Consider the following 23043-nt stretch of genomic DNA (forward strand, 5'->3'; position numbering starts at 1 on the left):
AAAGACTGTTTATGGAACATGCTTGATTTGGCAAAATGATAAATCAATAACCTCGTGGGTTTTGTTTTCCCGTTTTGTTTGGAAGCAGCCAAAAGCAGGCTATTAACAAAATTGTGTGATGGAAAAGGAAAATGAATACCTGATACTTTCCATCTTGTCGCATGGTACACATACACAAGCACACTGGCGTGTGAATTCATTCACACACACTCAAACCACACACTCACATACACACACACAGCCACCCACTGCTTGGGAGGAAAAGAGAAAGGAGTTAGGTCAGAGACACCACTGTGGGTGGGCACTCAAAACTCTCAGCTTGGTGTGCAACTTTGGGTTGGGTATCCTCAGCTCTGTCACCTGATCTTGGTCTCACATTTGTCCTGGGAAAACCACCCCAGAGATGGGGCAGGCTGGGGAGAAATGTAAGGCATACGTCGCTGGGAAGGAAGGAAGAAATCCATGCTTCATGCTCAGATGCGAGTTTCAGAGGACGGGCCTTTCTTTTCCCTTTGGCCTGCTCTGTCTCGCTGGGAAGGTGGGGAAGCAATGAAACCAAGAAAGAAAGGAGAGAAAGTAATAATTATGACAATGATAATAATAATAAAGGATAATAATAATAAATAAATAAGGAAGAAAAGACGAGTTGGGCTAATGGAACGTAACATCAAATATGGCAAATGTGACTTTTTCTGTTCGTATTTCCCTCCCCACACCCTAAATGGACTTTCGCCGTCTCATCAGCCTGTGGTTGTCGGTAAAGCTGTGTAACCCAGGAGAAATGGAGCTGATGGGGGATGGGAAGAGGCTGTTTTTTAATGTGCTTGGTGAGATCTCTTCAATCTTGTAAGAGATGGAGTGAAAGTACTGGGGGGCGAGCTTGGCGCTGAAGGAGTTCTGATGTGCCGCCAAGCGGCCACCGTATTCCTGCGGGCGGTAGCATGTGCAGGAGCACACGGATTGCAGGTCCGCCACGTCCGCCTTGTACCGGGGCCGGCCCTGCCGCGCCTCCTCGGGGATGTGGATGACCATGCTGTTTCGGTTTCCGGCAAGGGACGCCCTCTCCTCAGCATCCCGCCGCTCGTCCTCGCTGTTCATGGTCAAGAACCTCAGGACTACCAGGTTGAGGAAGGCCCCAATTACTGTCAGCCCCACTAGGATATACATAAAGCTAAAGGCCACGTAGAGTGGCTTCTTTTGCAGGGCGCCCTTGGTCTGCAGGGCCACGTAGTCCCCGAACCCAATGGTAGTCAACGTGATGAAGCAGTAGTAGTAGGCGTGGAAGAAGCTCCACTCCTCGCACTGGGAGAAGGCGGCAGCCCCGATGCACAGCGTCCCCATGCAGGAGAAGAAGCCCACGGTCACCATGTTCTCCATGGACACCTCTGTGTTGCGCATGCCGCAGCACTTCTTGATGCGCTTCAGCAGGTAGCGCACGAACGTGTTCATCCGCTCGCCCAGGCTCTGGAACATGACCAGCGTCAGCGGGATGCCCAGCACCGCATAGAACATGCAGAAGGCCTTGCCCGCGTCGGTGCCGGGGGCAGCGTGCCCATAACCTGAGGGGAGGGGGTGAGAAAACAGGGAGAAGAGTGAGGAGAGGTCCCATGAGGTTTGGGGTGGGGGTGGATTTGGGGCATTTCAGTGGTGAGGGGATTTGAGGCATTTCGGTTGGGATGGGGATTGGGGAATTTCAGTTGGGAGTGAGTTTGGAGCCCATAACCTGGAGGGAGGGCAAGAGAAGAACAATGAGAACCAGTGAAGAAATGTCACATGAGGTTTGGAGTTGGGACGGCTGGTTTGGAGCATTTCATGTGGGGCAATTCAGAGGAGGAGTTTTGGGAGCATTTCACTGTTTTTCTTAGAGCAATAGAAAGTTTTTAAAAAGAAAAGCCACATATTCAATAATAAGAAAATTGCAAAAGTAGCAAGCCCAAGGGAGAAAATTAAATGTGCCCACCATAGATCAACATTCAGAGTGAAAAGTCAAGAATGCTAACTGCTTTATGCCAGGCTCTGTGCTGATTCCTTGTCATACACCGCCTCATTCTAACCCCTTAATGACCCTATAAAATAGGCATTATTCTGACACCACTGACAAGGAAACTGAGTTAGTTATGTAATAGCTGGGTAACTTGATTTCTTCGGAGTTTTCAGCCACCAAGAATGAGGCTTAAAAGCAGAGAGTTTGAATCAGAGAGGTAATTGCAGAGTGGAACATAAACACCAGGAGGACAAGGATTTTTATCTGTTCTGTTCACTGCTGTATACCCCACACCTAGAGTAATACCTAGCACATAAAATATTTCTTTACTAAAGGAATGAGTAAATTTGTGTCACTGTATGAATGTGCCCTTGTCAGAAAAAAGGGAACAAATAATCCTTAAAGAGCTCATGTGTTGTAAGTGCTTCTGAAACTGTTTATGCAACTTCACAGCACATTACTTTGCTGATCCCCTATATCAACTATGCAAAGTTGAGCCTGTATTTCCTCACATTCAAAATGAGGAAGGTGGTGCTAGAAAGGTGAAGTTACCTGCCAGGGTCACCCAGCTGGTCAACGCTAATGTCAGAGCCAGGATAGGGTCTGCACAATATGGTAGAAGGAACACAGGACCCAATAGGTTCTAGTTCAAGTTCTGGGACTAATGCTGCTCAAAAAAAAATCTGGATCATGGGGAGTATTTGGATTGAGAATTTGGAGGATGAAGGTGGCCTTCCAACATCTCAAATCCTGCCCCATCAAGAAAGGCTTCTCTAATGTTACCCTGAGCCACAAACTCATGGGCTTACGGTCACTTAACCAGCTGCATTATCTTGGGCCCCAGACAACCTCTCCCAACCCAAGTTTCTTCATCTGTTCCATGGGATAATAATATTTCCCAGGTGGAGTTGTTGTGTGGATCTACTGAGATCAGAGAGCACCTAGCCCAGGGCCTGGTACTCAGTAGGGACCTACCAGACCCTAAGACCTCCACCCCTCCCACTGTCTCCCACAGGAAGCCTTCTCTGACCTCTCTAGCCCACAGCTCTCTACCAGGGCTTCATCACTTACATTCTGTCTGCCTGTCTCTCCCTTGGCATGAATATGTGCCATGTCCTACCTGCCCCGGGGGACAAGCTCTCCCTAGAGAGATGTCACATGTTTGTCTCCAGGAGGCCTTCTCCTCTTCCTCTCTGGAGCTCAATCCCACTGTGCCAGCACTGAGTTGTGACCCCTCAGAAACCCCACAGCCCTTACAAAAGTGGGTAAATTACGTGACAAAGTTGGAGTCAGACCAGGAAGGATAGAATGGAGAATAGAAAGATGAAGAGAAGAGCAACAGATCAATAGAAATTATCCAATCTGAAGAACAGAGAAGAATTAAGATCAAAAACAAATAAATATACGAAGCCTCAGAGACCTGTAGGACAATATCAAAAGGTGTCCCAGAAGGAAAAGAGAGAATGAGACCAAAAAAGTTAAAGAAATAAAAGCCAAAATTAACCAAATTTGGCGAAAGACACAAATTTATAGATTCAAGAAGCTCAGTGACTCCCAAGCAGGATAAATACAAAGAAAACCACACAACAAAGTCAAACTGCTGAAAGCCAAAGAGAGAAAATCTTGAAATCAACCAGAGAGAAGCAACAAATCACTACCGGGGAAGAACAATTTGATAAACAACTGACTTCTAATCATAAACAATGAAGGCCGGGAAATAGTGGAATAACATCTTTAAAGAGATTTTAAATAAGACTGTTCACTCAGAATTGTACATCCAGAGAAAATATCCTTCAAGAATGAAGGCAAAATACATTTTCAGATTGAAGAAAACTTGTTACCAGCAGATCTGCACAGCATTATTACTAAAGGAAGTTCTTCTGCCTGGAGGGAAATGATACCAGATGGGGACAGGTCTTCAGGAAAGAATGAAGCACATCTTGGTAAACAAGTGGGTTTATATTTATACAAAACGCAGGGATGAGAATCCCACTACATCTCCATATAGCTCACCTGTGAAACTGATACAAAAGCCAGATGGATGTTGGAGAACAGTAGATTGTTGAAACTTAATAAGGTGGTAATATTAGCTAACAGTTCCGGATGTAATATATTTACTGGAGGAAACCAATACAGCATTTTCTGGGTCAAAACTGCACATCAGGTGCATCCCACACACACACACACACATTCCTGTCAGTAAAGGTGATCAGAAGCAATTTTCCTTGATGTGGCCTGGACAGCAGTCCACTTGTATATCCCATCTCAGGGTTATGGCAATTCTCCTGCTATCTGACATACTACAGAATGAAAGAACTTGATCATTTCGACACCCAACAGTATATCTCACTGGTCTATTACAGCAATGCCATTCCTTAATGAGACATGTGTGTGAGAGAGTGTGGGAAATGAACACCATCAAAATTCAGGGCCTTTAATAAATTTCCTAGAGGCCCAGTGGTCTGGGACACAGGACTATTCCTACAAAACTGGGAGGCAAGTTGCAGAACATGCAATGCCTTCCAGGGAAAAGAAGGTCTTGCAAGATATCTTCAGTTTTCCCATCTAGGTACACCCATCTCCAGACCCTCTCTCTCCCCTGGGAGGCGAGACTTTATGAGCTCCATCAAGTGTTCCTCGGCCCTCGGTTTCCAGTTGAGTTCATCCAATGGACAGCCACAGTAGGAGGTCAGAGGAAGGAAGGAAGATGGGGACCTTGGCAATTAGCTGCATCTGCCAGCAGGCTCACAACACAGAGCTACTCTCTACAAGTTCCAGTAACTATTCCCCAGGCATGTTGACAGCTCTCCATTGTTGCTCAACCTTGGGTACCCCACCTTCCCTTGTTGCTTTCCCTCCATCCTACCCACACTTTCCAGAAGAGTTTAAGAATAGCCCATTAATTAATTGCTCAATTGGAGAGCACTGTTTTCTGAAAAGACCCTAACTGATATACCATGTGTATTCTCCACTGGTCTGCTTACCATGTCTGCATATGATACAACACTGTGGGCACTGCGTGCAAACAGGTCTACACATATCAAGTCTACATAAAGAATATTCATAAAGTATCTGTACTGAACACACATACATGTATGGAACACACAGACATGGCATCTGTGGATTCCTATTCAGAATACACATGTGTATACCTGAAACTTCGTGAACAAGACGTGTGTGTTGTTTTGAATAAATGCACATGCGTGTGGAACATATGGGCACAAGACACATACCATATATACCTATTATACCAAAACAGTAAAAGCATATACAGTATCCTCATAGCACACCCACATTCATGAACAAATTCCATCTCTGCAGTATATGTGTGTGTGCATTTAGAGTACCCTGGAGGCCCAGGATGTGGACGCCACATTTACGTATGTGCTGCAGGGACTGTTTGCACATATTTAGATTTGAATAGTACACACAATATCTACAGGTTACATGTATAAGATACACGGAGGAGAATGTACAAAATGCACATATGCTCGACATACGTGACAGGGAGATGGCTGCTAAGCCCTCCCCAAAAAGAGAAGGAGGTACACATCTTTGATGTTCTCACAGCACCTGGGTGACAACTCGAGGCCTGAAAGGCTGTGCTTTTTTCATCTGTGAATGAATGAATGCATCCTAGCTTCCCTGGGTTGGGAGCCATATTCATTCATCTATTCATTCATTATCCATTCAAACATTTCCAGAATGTTGACTACACACAGGGGATCCACAGTGACTTCTTCTTTCCCCAAAATCTCCCAGGGGCCTCCAGCCAGCCAGCCCATGCCCAGAGCCCCACCCAGTGCCTGGCAAACGAGGGCCTTTGGCAAAGGTTGGGGGCATGGGTGTCGCAAGGCCACTGATGACCCTCAGGCTGGGCTGACTGTTCTGCTTGGTCGCCTCCTACCCCATCTGTGAGGACCAATCTTGGGAGTGCAGGAGGCACATCACCATCTGGGTTTTCCCTCTAAGACCCCAGGCTCACCCTACCCCCACCCCTGCCCCAGGAGCCAGTTCCTCCTCCATCTCCAAGCCCTGCAGAGGTGACATAACTTCAGGAATCCCAACTGTGCTGTTCATCCTTGCATCATCATAAATGAATAATTTGTCATTTCAGCAAAGAGATGTCTAAGATTGATTTACACATGGTTTGGGAGGCATGCACGGGACACAGAGAAGATGCTGAGACCAGGTAGCCCCAGATGGATGCCTCCAGGCTGCTGCCACGTGACCTTGGCAGAGTCACTCCATTCACTGGATGGATGTAGAGGATGAGGGTGAAAGCGGGATATTAGATCAGCTCACAGCCACCCTGCAAGAAAAGGCATATTCCTTGCCCAGCCCCATGCCTGGCACCCCCCAGAGGTGCCCAACAGTGGCCAGCATGACTGCCACCCAGAGCCCCACCACTGGGGAATGTGAAGGCCACAAGCCACTGGGTGCAAAGCTCCCTGCACACAGGGCACATAGCAGCTGGTACTGTTCATCCTTGCCCAGTCAGGCCTCCCCCTTCCTGCTGACCTCTCTGTGTGTGCAAAGTCAGAGACACACTTGTTGACGGCCCCACTGTTGGCCCCAATAGTCTACTTGGGTGGCCACAAACTGTGAGGCCAGTCGTGGGGGCCACTGATGGGCACAGTGACTGCACTGACAGCCAGAAAAGCCACCCCCAGCACTGCACACACAGCGACTGCATCCCAAACACCGAGCTCCCTGAGTTTCAGGACACCAGCTCAGTTCAGGGCCCTGGAGCTCCTCTGAGTCACCCAAGGGTCTGTGTCGGGCGATGACCCACCCCAATTTCCTGGGCCTGCCAGCCCCCAGCCTTTGCTGTGTCCTCACCCCTCGCTCACAGCACCTATTATCACCCCAACTTCCCATCCAGGGCCAAGTCCCCGCTCCCCATCCTTCCTTCCAGCAGTGTTTGCAGAGCACCATGGGGTGTCCAAGGTGGGAGGGAGCTGAGTGCTGCTGGGCCAAGTTGGAGGCCCCACCCTGGAGATGCTCACAGGTCCCAGCCCAGTGCTGGAGCTGAGAAGGACACAGCTTTTGAATCAAATTCAAGGCCTCTCACTGCCATGATGGGAGGTAGATCCCTTGTCAGAATGACCCCAGCACCTGAGACCTGGCTTAGCTTACCTGAGCGGTGGGGTCAGGGGGGCACAAGAGGGGGCCGCGGGTCAGACACCAGCTGGTACCCTCTCCATGCCAGGACCTTTGTGAGCTGCTGGAGGATCAGAGATGAACAAAGGACCTGACTGCAAACTCTGGAGGAAGCGGAACACAGTGTCAGAGTCATCTGCTTTGCCTGGCAGAAAGGTTCACCACGGGGCCCATGCTGGGTGCCGGGGAAGCACAGAGAAGGCACCCAACTCAGACTGGGGAACAACTCAGAGGTCACTGTCTCCAAGGAGCCCTCAGAGTTTTGACAGATGAATAGGGATTCGTCAGGAGAAGAGGTGGGTGGGGTGTGCTCAGGCCGCCCCTCTGCTGGAATTCGGACACCACTCAATGCTTCAGGTCCTGTCTTGCTCTTACCAACCAGCCCCTCTCCTTGGACCTGGGTTTTCACTGCCCATTTGGACCTGTCAGCAGCTGGCAGGGCCAAGGATCAGGCAGAGGGCAGAGGAAATGGGCTTCTGCTTGGGGCCTGAGCCCAGGATCGTGGCCTTTATGCCAGGAGCACTGAGGGCAGGGCAGGTGGGCAGAGGGGGCAGAGTGAATGTGGATGTGTGCAGTGAATAAGGTTTAGGAGAATCAAATTGTGCCCAGCCCCACCTTCCAGCACATGAAACCAACCCCTAGAAGGGTACCCACTTGCTAAGCTTGGAGAGGACTAGAACATTCTAAGAGCTGAAAAAGGTTATTTGTTAAGAAAGGAATGTGTGAAATCAGCCCCTCAAGAGAACCTCCATTCACCTGGCCAGCCTCCCCGCTAATCAGAGAGGGCTGCATTGCCCAACTCTATTCAGCAGGCCAGTGCTGGGCTTTCTAACCTACAGATCTGAAAAGGGGATAGTAACTGTAAAAATAACCTCACCTTGAAATGCTGACTCTGGAGTCCGCTCTATGACTCCTGAGCACCCTACAAGGACACCTCGGTGTCCTGATCTGCAAAATGGGGCCAACGACATGGAGCAGAGAGAGACAGAGCTAAAGAGAATCAACCCCTCACGAAGTTCCCAGGTCTCCACCTGCTATGGACCGAATGTCTGTGTCCCCCTCAAATTCACATGCTGAAGCCCCAACCCCCAGTGGGATGGCATTTGGGGGGGGGCCCTTTGGGAGGTCATTAGGTTTAGACAAGGTCATGAGGGTGGGGCCCCCATGATGGGATTAGTGCCCTTACAAGAAGAGGAAGAGACTGGAGCGAGCTTGCTCTCGCTCTTACCACGTGAGGACACAGGAAGAAGGCGGCCATCTGCAAGCCAAGAATAGAGCCCTCAACAAGCACCACATCTGAGGGCTGGGTGGGACTCCTAGCCTCCATGACTGTGAGAAATAAATGTTGTTTAAGCCCCACAGTCTTTGTTATTGCAGCCCACGCAGACTAAGACACCACCCAAAGCTGACCTCAGGCTCACAGGCACCTCTCCGTGCCCTCACCTGGAGCTCTGTGGCCTTTGAGTCAAGGCCCCATTGGAGCTGAGCCCCTGCCCCAAGCTGGCATTCAGATGCTGGGTGCAGGCCTGTCAGCACCCAAGCACCCAAGTTGGTCCTTGGCCACTGATGTCTGGGCATGATGGAACTGCCCAGCAGCCCACTCGCTTCTCCTGGGCCTTCTCAGCTGGCTCATCCTGTGCCTGCTGCCATCCCCAAATCCAGAATAGGGGGCTGGGGCCCCCAAGGCAGCACCACCACCCAGACTGCACTCCTCACTCACTCACAGATCCTGAATGACCCCGCTGGGGAGTCACAGCTAAGGCCACCGTGGGCCCAGCCATTGGGGGGCCGGTCATTCCTTCCTTTCACTGCCTTCTGGCCAGACCATGAGCCACAAGGAGGACAGAGGCTGATCCTGACTCACCTCTGCAGATCCCAGAGACTGGCATGGAGAAGGCACTCAGAATTTAGAGAGATGCAGCGCTATGAAAATGATTTCTGTCTTCCAGGGCCTGCCTGGAGGTCCGAGCCAATCCCTAAGCCCACCACGGAGCCCGGTGCAGCTGGAGGCAGCTTTGCCCAAGACAATGCATCATCCAGCTTGATTTCACGGTCCCTCTAATATACTTCGTGAGTCTCTTTGATCTGTCCTGGGAGAGGCTTTGCAGAGAAGAGACCTGCATCTTTTGGCTGCAGCTGGTTAACAAAATAAAACAAAATGAATAGGCTCCATCTTCCCCAAGGAGAGAGAGGCAGGGAAGGAGGGTAATAAAACTAGTAGTTTCTATTGGGTCTGGGGCTCCTCGCAGAACCAGCTGTGGTTTGCAGGAGGCCTTGTGCTCCTCGCTGGCTCCAATGAGGTTTCCCAGAAGCCTGACTGCCACCAGGTACGAGAAGTTCTCCAGGCCCCGCTCCTGCTGTGGGCAGCACCTCGGTAAAGACCCCTGAGCATCCAGTAGGCTCTGCCCTCCGTGAATAAGGCCACTGGGCAACGCAGGTCACAGACCAGCTTTGTTCCCAACACTCTGGTGCTCAAGACCTGTCCGTGGCTCCTTCCTGTTCCATGGACATCTAGGCCCATCAACAGCTGGCCAAAATGATCTTTCCAGACTTACACAGCATTTCACAGTTTGCAAAGCTTCCCCGACGGTGGAGTGCCCCTCCCTGAAGCCTGCCCTGATCCCTCTGCAAGAAGCAATCAACCCTGCTTTGAATTCCCGCTCCGGGACACTGCAGCAGAGTGGACGAGATTAGCCCCTGGCATTGGGCCCACCCGCATTGGAGCCCTGACTCTGCCCCTTAGGGACCGTGGGTGGTCCCCTCCCACCCCATGCCTCCCAGTCTCTTCTGTCCAGTTCACTGCGATCCTGACTCCCAGGGAAGCTTGGCTGCTCCCTGAGCAGAAGCGGCCGTCAAGGCCAGGTGCCAGGTGAGGGTTGTAGTGACTGTTCCTCCAGCCCACAGCGGCCTAGGGCTGGGGTCTGACTGCCCAGCACAGGGAAGGGGATAGCCACATAGACATTTGGGCATCAGGAAATTTGTTGCTGAAAGAGAATGAAATATTTATAAAGGACATGCAAGGTTTTTGTGCTGGTAGGAATTAAAATAGGCACAAATTCCATTAAAGAATGACTCAGGGTGGCTTTGCTGGAGAAGGGAGCTGCCCTCGGCCCCTAGTGCTTCCTGGCTGGTTCCCACTTCAGCCTGCAACAAGCATCCCACTCATCCATCCTACCATGGCCTTGGCCCTGCTCAAGCCCTCGAATGATCTCCTCATGATTACTAACACCCAGGTGCCGGCAAACACCAAAAAGGAAAATGATTCATGGGCCCCGTGGGGGACAGGGAGGTGGGGGAGTGGGCAGGAGTGTCCTTAGGAGGTTCCTGGGCAGGAAGCAGTAAGCTCCAAGGTCTGCATCTTGCTCCACCTCCTACTTACCAACCATGACCTTGGGAAAGGCACCTGGACTCTCTAAGCCTTACTTTCTCTTCCGTAAAGGGGAACAGGCATGAAGCGGTCCCTTCCAGCTACACAGCACTTTACAAAGCATTCATTCTTTCATCTGAAAGGGTGCTCCCTTGTTGCAGCTGCCCCGGGTCAAGTCGCCCTTCTCACAGAACCCTGATTTCCACTAGGTATCACCACATGGGCTTGGGCTTATGTGCAGGTCTCCCGTTCAATCCCTGAGAGGGGGTGATGTTTCTTGTGGGCTCTGATTGGCTCACCAGCCAAGCTCTGAACCAATGAGCCTTTTGCTCTTTCCCGCCAGACTTGAAGGGTGCCAGAGTGTGATGTCTGGAGCCACTGAAGGCATTTCATCACCATGAGGATGAACCCAACCACAGAGGGGAATGTCCTGACCTGAGAGACGGGGACTGTCATTCCAGCCCCTGTGTCTGAGGCCAGCCTAGAGTCAGCCCTACTCAGAGACATTCCAGTCTGTCCCCCAGGAAATCTTTTGGCTTCAGCCAGTGTTTTGATGGCAACTGATAACACTCAACAGGTCCTACGCCTTAGCATGACTACAAATAATGAATAACAGTTTTGCGTGGATAACAACGCGCTTTGTAATTCACACGCCCCCGCACCTCACATGATTCTTCTTACAAGCAGCCTCAGATCTGTCTGAGGGGAGATGGGTAGGTGAGGTGAACCAGGTCCGGTGCCAGCTGGAGAGCCAGGTCCTCTGAGAGAGCAGCTGCTCCCCAGCCCAGCAACCAGGGCTGCGGGCCAGGGCGACCCTGATTTTTAAAGAGAAGCTGGAAATACGGATTTTTTAAAAGTGGGATCTAACTGATGTCTAATTAAATATTTTAAAACGTGGCTCAGGCCAAACAAAATAAGACAAAACAGACCATCTGTTTGTCTAAAACAGATGGTCATGATGATCCAGAAATGGAGAAGAGAGAACAACGGAAGGGACGGGGGCAGCGAAGGTGGGGCAGCAGGGGCCAGCCAGCAGAGGCCAATGAGAGACCCGAGGCCCCCACCACCAAGCCCCCCCTCACTTCCCCACATTCACCTCCCCTCCATCACTGTGAGCCCGCTGGGGCAAGAATCGCCAGTTGGTTCCATTTCACAGATGCACAAATAAAGGCAGCAAGAGGTGGCACCGCCCACAGAGCATCTGCCCGGTGCAGAGCGCCAAGGAGAGGCGAGCATGGTCATCCTGGGCAGACTGAGGCCGCCCCCCGCCGACAATCCTCGTGGGAACTCCACCCCACAGGACACATGAACCCTTGTCACAGATGGGAACGCTGAGATTCCAAGTCCCAAAGCCATAGCCCTTCCTGGAGCCACCAGCAGACCCTAATGACTTACTCACGGGTTTGGCACTCTGTGTTCCCTGGAAGAAAATCTCACAGATTTGGTGTTTTATTTAATGAAAGAGCAATTCCCTCATAGGCTTTTTTATTATTATTAACTTCCCAAAAAGTTTCCTTGGGGTTTCCCTTGATTTTATGTCTTAAGGGGGAAAAGGGGACCTAAAAATATATATCTTTAAAATACGCAAGCTTGCACGTTCCTGACTACAGCTCATGACAGGCCTTTCTCCTCTTCTGTCCCATGTGTGGCCTCGTGTGGACCCCATTGGGAGAGCCCAGAGAGCCCCTTCCTGGAAGGCTGGGAAGGCCGGGATGAGGGGCCCTGGGTGAGGGCAGATCCTGGCCTCAGGGAGCCTCCGCGCTCAGCAGACGGCCTGGCGCCCGCTCCCCATGACTGTGCGAAATGGACAGTTCATCTCTTGGAGTCTGTGGTTATTACTCAGGAGCGTCTTGCAGATGGTGGACTCATAGAAACCCAGGTCCAGACTCCAGCTGGGCCTCTTCCCAGCAACGTGGCTGCACCTCCCGGGCCCCGCTTCCTTCATGCCGTGAGGATCCAGTGGGGACCAAATGAAGTGTTGTTATCCCCATCTTGTGGATGAGGAAACGCAGCCTGGCAGCCCCGTGCCCTTCTCCTCCAGCTCCCGCAAGGACCTAGCGAGGCGGGCATCAGGAAACCCTTCAGATGGGGGTGTAGACGCATCGAGGGGGCACCGTGGGGGTGGGAATGAGGCCACTGCTGCAGACGGCGGTGACTACCCCAGAAGTCAGTGGGGACGTAGAAAGTAGGACTCTACGGTTTGCTCTGTAACTTCTCTACTCAGTGCAGACCCAAGTAACAAAGAAATATATTCTTTTTTTTTTTGAAGTTGCCTTTTTTTTTTAATTTTTTGTTTATTGCAGTAACATTGGTTTATAACACTGTATAAATTTCAGGTGTACATCATTTTACTTCTATTTCTGTATAGATTACATCATGTTCACCACCCAAATACTAATTACAACCCATCACCACACACATGTGCCAAATTATCCCTTTCGCCCTCCTCCCTCCCCCCTTCCCCTCTGGTAACCACCAATCCAATCTCTGTCCCTATGTGTTTGTTTATTGTTGTTATTATCTACTACTTAATGAAGGATATCATACGATATTTGACCTTCTCCCTCTGACTTATTTCACTTTGCATTATACCCTCAATATCCATCCATGTTGTCACAAATGGCTGGATTTCATTGTTTCTTATGGCTGAGTAGTATTCCATTGTGTATATATACCACAGCTTCTTTATCCATTCGGCCCTTGATGGGCACTTAGGTTGCTTCCAAGTCTTGGCTATTGTGAATAACGCTGCAATGAACACAGGGGTGCATGTATCTTTACACATTGGTGTTTTCAAGTTCTTTGGATAAATACCCAGCAGTGGAATAGCTCAATCATTAACTATCAGGGAAATGCAAATCAAAACTACAATGAGATATCACCTCACACCCGTCAGAATGGCTATAATTAACAAGACAGGAAACAACATGTGTTGGAGAGGATATGGAGAGAAAGGAACTCTCATACACTGCTGGTGGGAGTGCAAACTGGTGCAGCCACTATGGAAAACAGTATGGAGATTCCTCAAAAAATCAAGGATAGAAATATATTCTTTAAAAATTATTTTTAGCAATTCTACTCTTAAGTATATAGCCAAGAGAGTTACAAATAGGTATTCAAATACTTGTACAGGAATGTTCATAGTGGCACTATTCACAACAGCCGAAAGGGGGAAACAGCCCAAATGTCCACCAATGGATGAATGGGTAAGCAAATGTGGTCCATCCCTACAATGCAATATTACTCAGCCTTAAAAAGGAAGGAAATTCTGATACATGCCACAACGTGGATGAGCCTTGAAGACATTATTCGAAGCAAAAGAAGCCAGACACAAAAGACCACATATTGTATGATTTCATTTATGTGAAATGTCCAGAATAGACAAATCCATAGAGCCAGGAGGCAGATCAGCAGTTGCCAGGGGCTGCAGGAGGGCGGAAGACCCAGTGGTTGCTGGATGGGTCTGGGGTTTCCTTTTGGAGTGATGAAGATGTTTTGGAACTAAACAGAGGTGGTGGTTGCACAATATTGTGGATGTACTAAATGCCATGTGAACTGTTCACATTAAAATGTTAATTTTACGTTATGTGAATTTTACTTCAACGAAAAAGGAAAAAAAGCCATTATTTTTAAAGCCAAACTCTTCCCATTTTGCACATGGGTAAAAGGAGCCTGGAAGGATGAGGGAGGTGGGAGAGTGGCTACTGCCCCAGGGGGCTTTGTGGGGTCCTGGAAATAAGGGGCCAGCTGGCCTGGGCTTGCCTCACACTGGGGGCCCCGGGGGGCTCTGGATACAGGTGACAGACGTCAGCCATGGGCCACCTCCACCAACAGAAGGCCCCGCAGCACAGATTTGAGGGCACGGCTGGGTGGGAGAGTGTGGGGGAAGAGCCTGGACCAGGGTCCGAGGCTCAGGCCTGCCAGCTGAGCCCTTCTGAGCAGCAGGTGAAGACGAGGCTCTGAGAAGAGTGGTGGCCCAGCCAGCTCCCTCCATCCATAAGATGGCAACGCAGCCCCATCTCAGAGGGTTGTTGGGGCTCTACTGAGGACTCACCACGGCCCCAGCTCCGACCTGAACAAGACCCCGTCAAGGCACACCCCTCCCAGCCCAGCAGCGACTTGAACATCTTAGCTTGGAACCGCAGAAGCACGGCACCACGCCGTTGAAAGAGGCTAGAGGTCCCCCCATCCACCAAATAAGTTTGCTTTGAAGAGCTTCATATAAAATGGGGCCAATAAAGAGTTTAACGGTTGAAATGATGTTAAAGCCTACAGACTGCAGCATCTCCAGGCCCGCTCGCTACAGAGCCGCGGACCGCTCGTCAGCGACCAAAGATGCAAGGGCGCCCTCTGGCGGGCGCTCGGCCGACTGCAGAAACACGAATCCTGCCGCATGGGCTCACAGCCCACGTTTCTCCTGGGACGGCGTCCAGAACCCAGGAACCACTAGGAAGAGTCATTCATCTTTTTCATGGATGATATGTGTCACGTGGTGAATTTTTTCTCAGGAGTCACCATCAATTAAGGGTAGCATTGACAAAACATAATAACAACAATAAGACGACGATGATGACGACCACAACCACCATTTATTGAGGGCATACACTGTGCCAGGATCTGAGCTACAATGTTGTACATCTGTTAACTCCTTTACTGGGGGGGCGGGGTACTCTTTGCAAGGTGAGTGGTGTTATCTCCGTAGCACGGATAAGAAACATGGGGCAAGTGAGTTATCTTTTTAAGCCCCAGAGTTAGCCTGACCTGGGTTCCCAGCCGAAGTCCCTGCTTTCAACCAGCCCTGACACTGCAGCCTGGTGCCCAGACTTTCCGGTTTGTAAGGGAGCTTGCTAGAAGCCTGTCCTTCCCTTCTGATCTCCTGGATCCCTTCCCAATAAAATGTTCCTCCTCTTCCATTCTATTCTCCTCTCCCCAGCCCAAGTACATAACCTCTCCTCCTCCCAAAAAAAACTACAAGGAAATGTGGGGGAACAAATCTAAATTGAAAAATAAAGTTCACGGAAAAAATTACATAAAATTTGGCTTTTTGAAAAGTCTATGGCAGAATAAGAAAATTTAAAGTCAAGCTTACTACCCATTAATACCCACTCATTAAGTGATAATTGATACTTTTTTTTAAAAAAAAAGTGAAACCAAGTCAAAAGTATTAAAACTCATGCTTTGTTTCTGTTTGCTGTGGAGAATCGCTTTTGGGGCTAATTCACCTGGAGCGCATGAGAGGGAGGGAGCAGGCGGAATTCACACTGGAAAGATCCGATGGGGCAGAGCAGAGAGAGCCTTGAATGCCAAATTACTCAGGGCTCGAAATGCTGGCCAAACCAGGCGGGTCGCCACGGCCCCACAGCTCCCGCCCCATGTGCCGAGTCCACAGCTTTGTTCCGACTTTTCCCGCACCCCCCCCCCACAGGACAGCCTCCTATTTCAGGGCCCAGCTCAACGCCTCCTTCTCCAGGAAGTTTCTCTTCTCCTTACTGTAAATTCCCAAGGAGCTGTGGACACACAGGGATCTAGGTGACATGGAGTTAGGAGGCCTGATGCCAAGCCTCACGTCCCTTATCTGTGAAGTGAGTGTGATTCAAGCCTGTTGCGTCAACAGGGGAGCAAAGGCATTGGTGCATTTAGAGTTGAAAACAATACACAACCACGTCTGTGCCTCTCAGAGACCTGATCAGCTGAAATGAAGAGAGAGTGTCGCACCTGTGCCTTCTAGAGCATTGCTTCCCAGTCTTCGGTGTTCACACGGATCGGATCACCCGGGATCCTGTTACCTTGCAAGTCCTGAGTCAGGAGGCTGGGGCCTGGGACTCTGCATTTCTAACAAGCTCCGTGGACCTCACATCTCGTAGGAAGGGGTCTAGAGAGGAGCAGGGGCACGTCACAGCTGATGGGGTCGATGCTTGACCTTAGGAGACGCTACCAGGCCTTGTCCTCAGCATATTTAGGCTGTTAGCTTGAGCCCACTTTGTGCTTACACGACGTCGGCCCATGCTGGGGTCTAGGGCCTCACGCACTGAGAGACACTCACTCCATCAAGAAGCAACAGAAGCAGGGGGGATCTAGCCAAGCCTGCAGGTGCCCACCCACGTACATGACCTCCTCCTGCTCCCGGGCACACAGCCGGCCCACACGGTCCCCTGCAAGTCAACGTGGCCATACGATTCAGGGCCCGGCAGCAGGGTTCCAGGCCTGGCCCATAAAAACCAGCCTCATGGTATCCTTTCTCAGTCTCTCTCTCTCTCCTTCCCTCTCTCTTCCCCTCTTTCTCTCTCTCCCCACCTCCTCTCCCCCCACCCCCTGCCTGAAGATGGAGAGGACTCAGGATTTCCGGGAGGATGGAGCCTCCAGCTGTCGGGAGCCAGGGTTCCTGAGTGACTGCATGGAACACAGCCCCTGCTGAGATGCAGGGACTGCGACACGAGAAGAGAAGTGACTTACTGCATTAAGCCAGTGATACTGGGGATGTGTGTGCTGACCCAGCTCACAGTGAGACTTAGTGGAGGTTATGATTTACCAGCGTAGAGGCCGAACTTGAAGAGCAAATATGTACAGACTGACGTCACCCACCCTGTCCATCTTGTCTGACAGGATCCCGAGGAGAACCCCCACGTTGCTGCAGACATGACAGCACACAAAGCCCTTCTGTACCCTGTCCTCACATCTGCCAGGGGGCGGTCGGGACAGGGATGGCCATGTCCATTTCACAGGTGAGACAACTGGGTCTCAGGGATGTCACTAGCTGTGTGATCTTGGGACATCCCATCAGCAGTGGGGTGAGGCCTGGGACGTGGCTGTGACTGCACAGTGCAGCCTGCTATATGATGCTGACGGCCCCGGGCAGGTGTGTGCACACACGCACAGACAGACATACACACAAGCACACACAGACACAAGTGTGCACACAGATGTATACACACAGAGACACAGAGCCACACATGCGCACACAGAGACACATATACACACACACACACACACACACACACAACCCCCTCTATGGCCTGAGACAGTCTACCGGAGAGTGGCTGATAGAAAAGAAGCAAGATAAAGCTGAAGACTCTCAGAAGCCCCCTCTCTCCTCGCCTAATCACTAATAGGAAACGTGCATTAAACATGAGTCTTATAACAAGCACAGAAAAATGCTTGGCTCCCAGCCTCCCATCCTGTTTCCTTGTTGGTAAATCAAGAATATAACAGTACCAGCCCCCGGGAGCTGTGAGGATTAGAGGATTTCAGCCAGTCACTCGCCCAAGGACACACACCTAATACGTGTGCCATCCCCGACTGCCACAAAACCAGCCGGTGTCGACCTCCTTCTAAAAAGGCTGCAGCCAGCAACTGAGGGAAGACATACACACACACACACACATGCACACACTCACACAGACACACACAGACATGCACACACACAGCCCAGAGCCACGGCTCTCCCAGACCCCCCTGTTTCATAACAGCAACTTGAGGAGTCTCCGAGGCTCCAGGCAGAGTGGAAAAACCCCAGCTTAGCGGCAGACCAGCTCGGCCTGACTCCTGTCCATCTGCGTGGCTTCAAGAACAAGCTTCAGCACCTTGTGCCCTGGTCTGTCCTCTCCCGGAGCTCGCTGTGAATGTTAAGGAGGACAACAGCCACGAAACGCCAGCATGGGCCTCCCTAGTGTCAGGGGCTCTCCCTGGGCCCTTCCGGTCTTTGATTTTGCCTTCAGTTGCCCAGACACCTTGTAGATGTCATAAATGAGCTGGTCACAGGCACACACAGTTCTTATTTCTTCTGTGTTATGCCTCAGGGCCTTTGCTCAAGCTGTGGTGCTGGCTTGAACACTGGCACCCTCCTCTGCTCCACACCTCGCCTGCGGGTTCACTCCCTTGTCCCTCAGCCTCGGGCTGGGATGGCTCAACAGAGGGGTCCCACGGTGCTGAGTCAAGGTGCCCCTACTTCTTGGCTCCCTTAGGCGGGTAATCTCAAGCTCAAATGCCTTTGGGAGCAGGTGAGTGCCAGTCACGAGGAAGCAGGACATTCTGAGAGGTCAGAGGGAGGTGGAGACCCTGACAAAGCAGAGAACATGTGCCATCTAAGGGGCAGCCACCACGCAGCTACAGTCAGGTACTGCTTTGAGGCAGGGCCGGCCAGGAGGCCTGACCATCCTCTTCTCAGAAAGGCAGGCGTCCAGATGCATCTGTGAATGGGCCACAGACGGAACGTTTGCAAAGCCCCTGCCTTATCGATGAGTCTTCCTCATCCTCTAGGCAAGGAGACATCGGTGTGTGTGCACCGCGGGTCTGCCGTTTGTCCTCCCCGTAGCCCTCACTCCCCTCCACCTGAGGGTCTCGGGGGTGGCACGTCCACTGTCGCTAGCCCTGTAGGACAGCACCACCTCTCGAGATTCCCACTCCCTCCTGCCCCCTGCAAAGGGCACTTTCTGGAAGCCGCCTGGTTATCTGCGCTGGAGGGCCGGCTGTGCCGTGCAGGGCCATCTGTCCTCCCCAGAGCAGCAGGAACACCTCAAGGGCAGGCTCTGACCCTGATTTGTTTCCGGAGCCCCAGGGCCAAGCCTGGCACGAGGGAGGTAGCTGCCTGCCAAACGGCTGGACAGGGAGGTCCCCTTTGGTGTTTCTCCTGCCCAGTATCATCCCACACTGGACCGAAACTGGGAGTAGATGGGATCCTTGAGCACAGAGGCAGTGGGTAGATTACAAAGAAAGAGCCAAGGCATGCCAGGTCTGCCCCGGGATCTCAGTGAGGGACCCTCTCCTGGTGTGCACCATGGGACTTGTGTTTGCCAAGAGCTTTCAAGAGCTTTGTCAAAGGCATGCTGCCTGGGGCATAGGGGGTGATCAGTGGATGGGTAGGAATCACCTATAACACTGGCTATGGATCTAGGGGCAGCCCAGACTGGTCCCTGACTCAAGTCACCATCTGCATCATTCCCCTGCTGCACATGGACCCCTGAAAGGTAGGGGTGGGCAGCCAGTCTCTGGGCAGAGTGAGGGGCATGTGGGGCCCATCACAGAGCATGCTAGAGCCTGTTTGACTCAAGGCCATATGTATCCCCAATGTCTGGTTCAGAGTGGAACCTCAATAAAAATTTGTAAAATGAATGAACAAACAGAAACCATTAAGTGCATGACAGATGTTCGCTGTACTGAGATGTACTGAGCGCTGTTCTAAATACCAAGGTACCTATAGGAGGCATGGCTGCTACAACCACATTTCAAATGAGGAAAGTGAGGCTCACCCAGCTGTCTACATGGCAAAGTGGGGATTCAAATGCAGACCTGCCTGCCCCAAACCCCTGTCCCCCAGGCCACCTTGCTGCCAGGATGGGGTCAAGTTTTCCACATATGACAAAGCAATGCCCACTGTCTCATGGGGAGGATGGGAGCTGGAAGGCTAGCCCCTCCCACCCAACCAGCTAAAGGGAGCAGGTGCAGGGCAGGGCCTTGAGAAGGAGGCCAGGGCAGGGAGGAGGGAAAGGAGTGAAGAAGCAGGAGGGGAGAGTGGAAGTGGACAAGAGGAAGGCTGAGGGTCCTGACATCAGGGCCAATGGCTCACGAACCTCCAAGGGGGTACACCTGCCTTTATACGGACAGACTGTCACAGTCCAGGGGACGTCTCCTTCCTTCAGGTCTTGGTGGATGAAATGGTTGTGTCTTTCCTCTCTGCATTCCAAGTGCCTAGCACATGTGGGCACCTTATTTCATTCCTTCAAAGGTAACTGCTGAACACCTACCATGTGTCAGGCACTATGCTAGGCCTTGGGGAGCCCAAGGAAGTGATGATAACAATGATGATGGTGATGAGGACAATGATGATGAGGAGGAGGAGGAGTATGGTTGCACTATATGTCTGGCACTGTGCTAGGCATTGGGGAGCCCAAGATAGTGATGATAACAATGTCGGTGATGAGGAGAAGAATGAGGATGATGAGGATAATGACGGTGGTGATGATGATGACGATGATGATGATGATGGTGATGCTACATGTCGGGCACTGTGCTAGGCACTGGGGAGCACAAGATAGTGATGGCAACAATGATGGTGATGATGACGATGATGAGGAGGAGGAGGAGGATGATGATGATGATGATGGTGATGATGATGATGAAGATGATGGTGATGATGATGATGGTGATGATGATGATGGTGATGATGATGATGGTGGTGATGAGGAGGAGGAAGAGGGTGGTGATGATGATGATGGAGATGAAGATGATGATGATGATGATGATGATGATGATGGTGATGATGATGAAAAGGAGGAGGAGGATGGTGATGATGGTGATGTTGGTGAGGAGGAGGAGGAGGATGATCATGGTGATAATGATGAGGAGAAGGAGGATGAGGATGATGATGATAATGATGGTAGCGATGTTGATGATGATGATGAGGAGGAGGAGGACCAAGATGATGATGATGATGAGGAGGAGGAGGAGGAGGACAATAATCATGGTGGTGGTGTTGATGAGGAGGAGGAGAAGGAGGAGGATCATGGTGATGATGAGGAGGAGGATGAGGAGGAGGAGGATAATAATGATGGTGATGACCATGATGAAGATGATGATGATGATGGTGATGCTATATGTCTGGCACTGTGCTAGGCACTGGGGAGCCCAAGATAGTAATGATAACAATGACAGTGATGATGATGATGATGACGATGAGGATGATGCTCTGTGTCGAGACTGTTTTATAGGCTGTAAATCAGCGGCATTGTCAGCAGGAAGCACGGTAATCACGAGGGTGTTATAAAGGCTGTGAGACAGAGGAGTTCTCAGGTGGGCCTATAATATCCCCAGTTCACAGACGAGGAGCTGAGGCACAGAGAGGCCATCACTTACCCAGGGTCTCACATGCCAAGCCCTCTGCCCAGCACCTGGCTGTAAATGGGGGATGCAGCCCTGGGCTCAGCATCTGAGACAGGGAGGGTTCCCATCCACCCACCCATCCCTGTGGAGAAGCACCTGCCCAGACACCTCCATCCCTGCTGTAAGAAGTGCTTACAAACAGAAACTGGCCTCAATTCATCTCTCCAGAACCATGGAACCCTTTTAATTAAAGTGGCTGCCCAGCTGTCTGGGAATGAGGGATGGCCCTCGGACCATGCGAGCGGCCCTGCATCTGTCTTGTTAGTGGCTTGGTGTCCAAGAGCTGCTTGTGCAGGGCAGGGAGACTCAGCCTTGGCCAAGGGAGCTGGACCGGAGAGGGCCGTCCCATCCTGCAGGAATGAGCAGCCCGGCTGCCCACATGGCCATGCTCACTGCCAAGATGGGCTCTGCCCCACTCCGCCCCTGGGGAAAATGAGGACCCGCTCAGCCTCTGTGGCCACTGCAGGTGAGGTCCCCTCCTAGCCGCATGGTGGTTCTTTGGAGACTGCCAAATGCTGGGCACAGGGGACTGCACTGGGAGAAGGTGGGCTTTGAAGAACAGGCCTGGGAAAAACACCAGGCTCAGATCACAGGAAGGTCTCTCCTCTCTGGGACTCAGTATCCCCTCTGTCACTTGGGAATGAGATTGGTCCCGCTGCCCAGGTGGCTGGGAGGACTAAATGGGGTAGCCTGACAAAGCACTTGAACTCTGATAAAACAGTGCCAGGTGTATAGAAATTGCTGTTAACACTAAAAACAACACAACATTGCCACTTGTTACTGAACTTCCTCAGAGCACCACAGTTGACGTGAAATGGCATCACAGATAGGCAGCGCATAGTAGGTCTCCAGCAAATCTTAGTGGAAACCGAATCCCATCCCCTGTTCCTATCATCCCCCAATCAAAACGTGCCCCAGAGTACTGTTCCTCCCAGGACGATCTGCTGGAAGAGCCAGATCGCCATTGTAGTGGGAAAGCCTGTCCAACCCTTTGCCAACAGAATGGAGGTGACATCTGGGGACCCCTATGTTGGCTGTTCTGAAGTCGGACTTGCAGTCCTCACCCTGGTCGTGTGGATGAGCAAATCGCTAAGCCTCTGTGAACCTCGGTTTCCTCATCTGTCAAAGCAAAAGGAACCACTCACGTCTTCTGCAAAGGAGGTGAAGTGGGCACGGGATGTGACACATGCAGCCCAGGGCCGAGCACACAGAATCCCAAGTCCCTTCCTTTTGAGACGCCAATCACTCATGCACTCCCCAGCCCAGTGTTACTGAAAGCGTGGCCACAGACCATGGGAATCTCTGGGTGCTGGTCAAAATGCAGATTCTGGGCACTGCCCCTGACCTATGGAGTCAGTACCTGGGAGAAGGCCCTGGAATCTGCATTCCAGAACCACCCACACTGCAGTTGGAGAGCCGCAGCCCCACCATGAGCTGGGCTCTGGGTTTGGCGCCCATTTCTGGGCCTGGTGTGAGGTGGAAAGTTGGATAGATCTCCGAGTGTTGTGCGGTTTGGATGGAAGTCCACAGGGTCCCCAAAGGCAAATACCCACCAATTTAAGCTTCTTTGTATCAGCTCCACATGCAAAAAATGCCTGACTAGAGCATTGCCCTTGACACCCTTCCTGAAAAAGCCAAGAGTGACAGTGGCTGG

At 51.3% G+C, this 23043-nt stretch overlaps 1 protein-coding gene across 1 annotated transcript in view; it reads right to left on the minus strand.

Moving 5' to 3' along the window:
- Positions 1-717: 717 nt before the first annotated feature.
- The window catches only part of KCNK9 (potassium two pore domain channel subfamily K member 9), an 89035-nt gene continuing 66709 nt past the window's right edge, over positions 718-23043 (minus strand). Inside the window, exon 2 of the mRNA XM_058564457.1 lies at positions 718-1559. Within this exon, the coding sequence (XP_058420440.1) occupies positions 718-1559 (842 nt within the window). The remainder of the gene's footprint in view (positions 1560-23043) is intronic.

Source organism: Diceros bicornis, chromosome 21, assembly GCF_020826845.1.
Source record: "Diceros bicornis minor isolate mBicDic1 chromosome 21, mDicBic1.mat.cur, whole genome shotgun sequence".
Taxonomy (NCBI): Eukaryota; Metazoa; Chordata; class Mammalia; order Perissodactyla; family Rhinocerotidae; genus Diceros; species Diceros bicornis.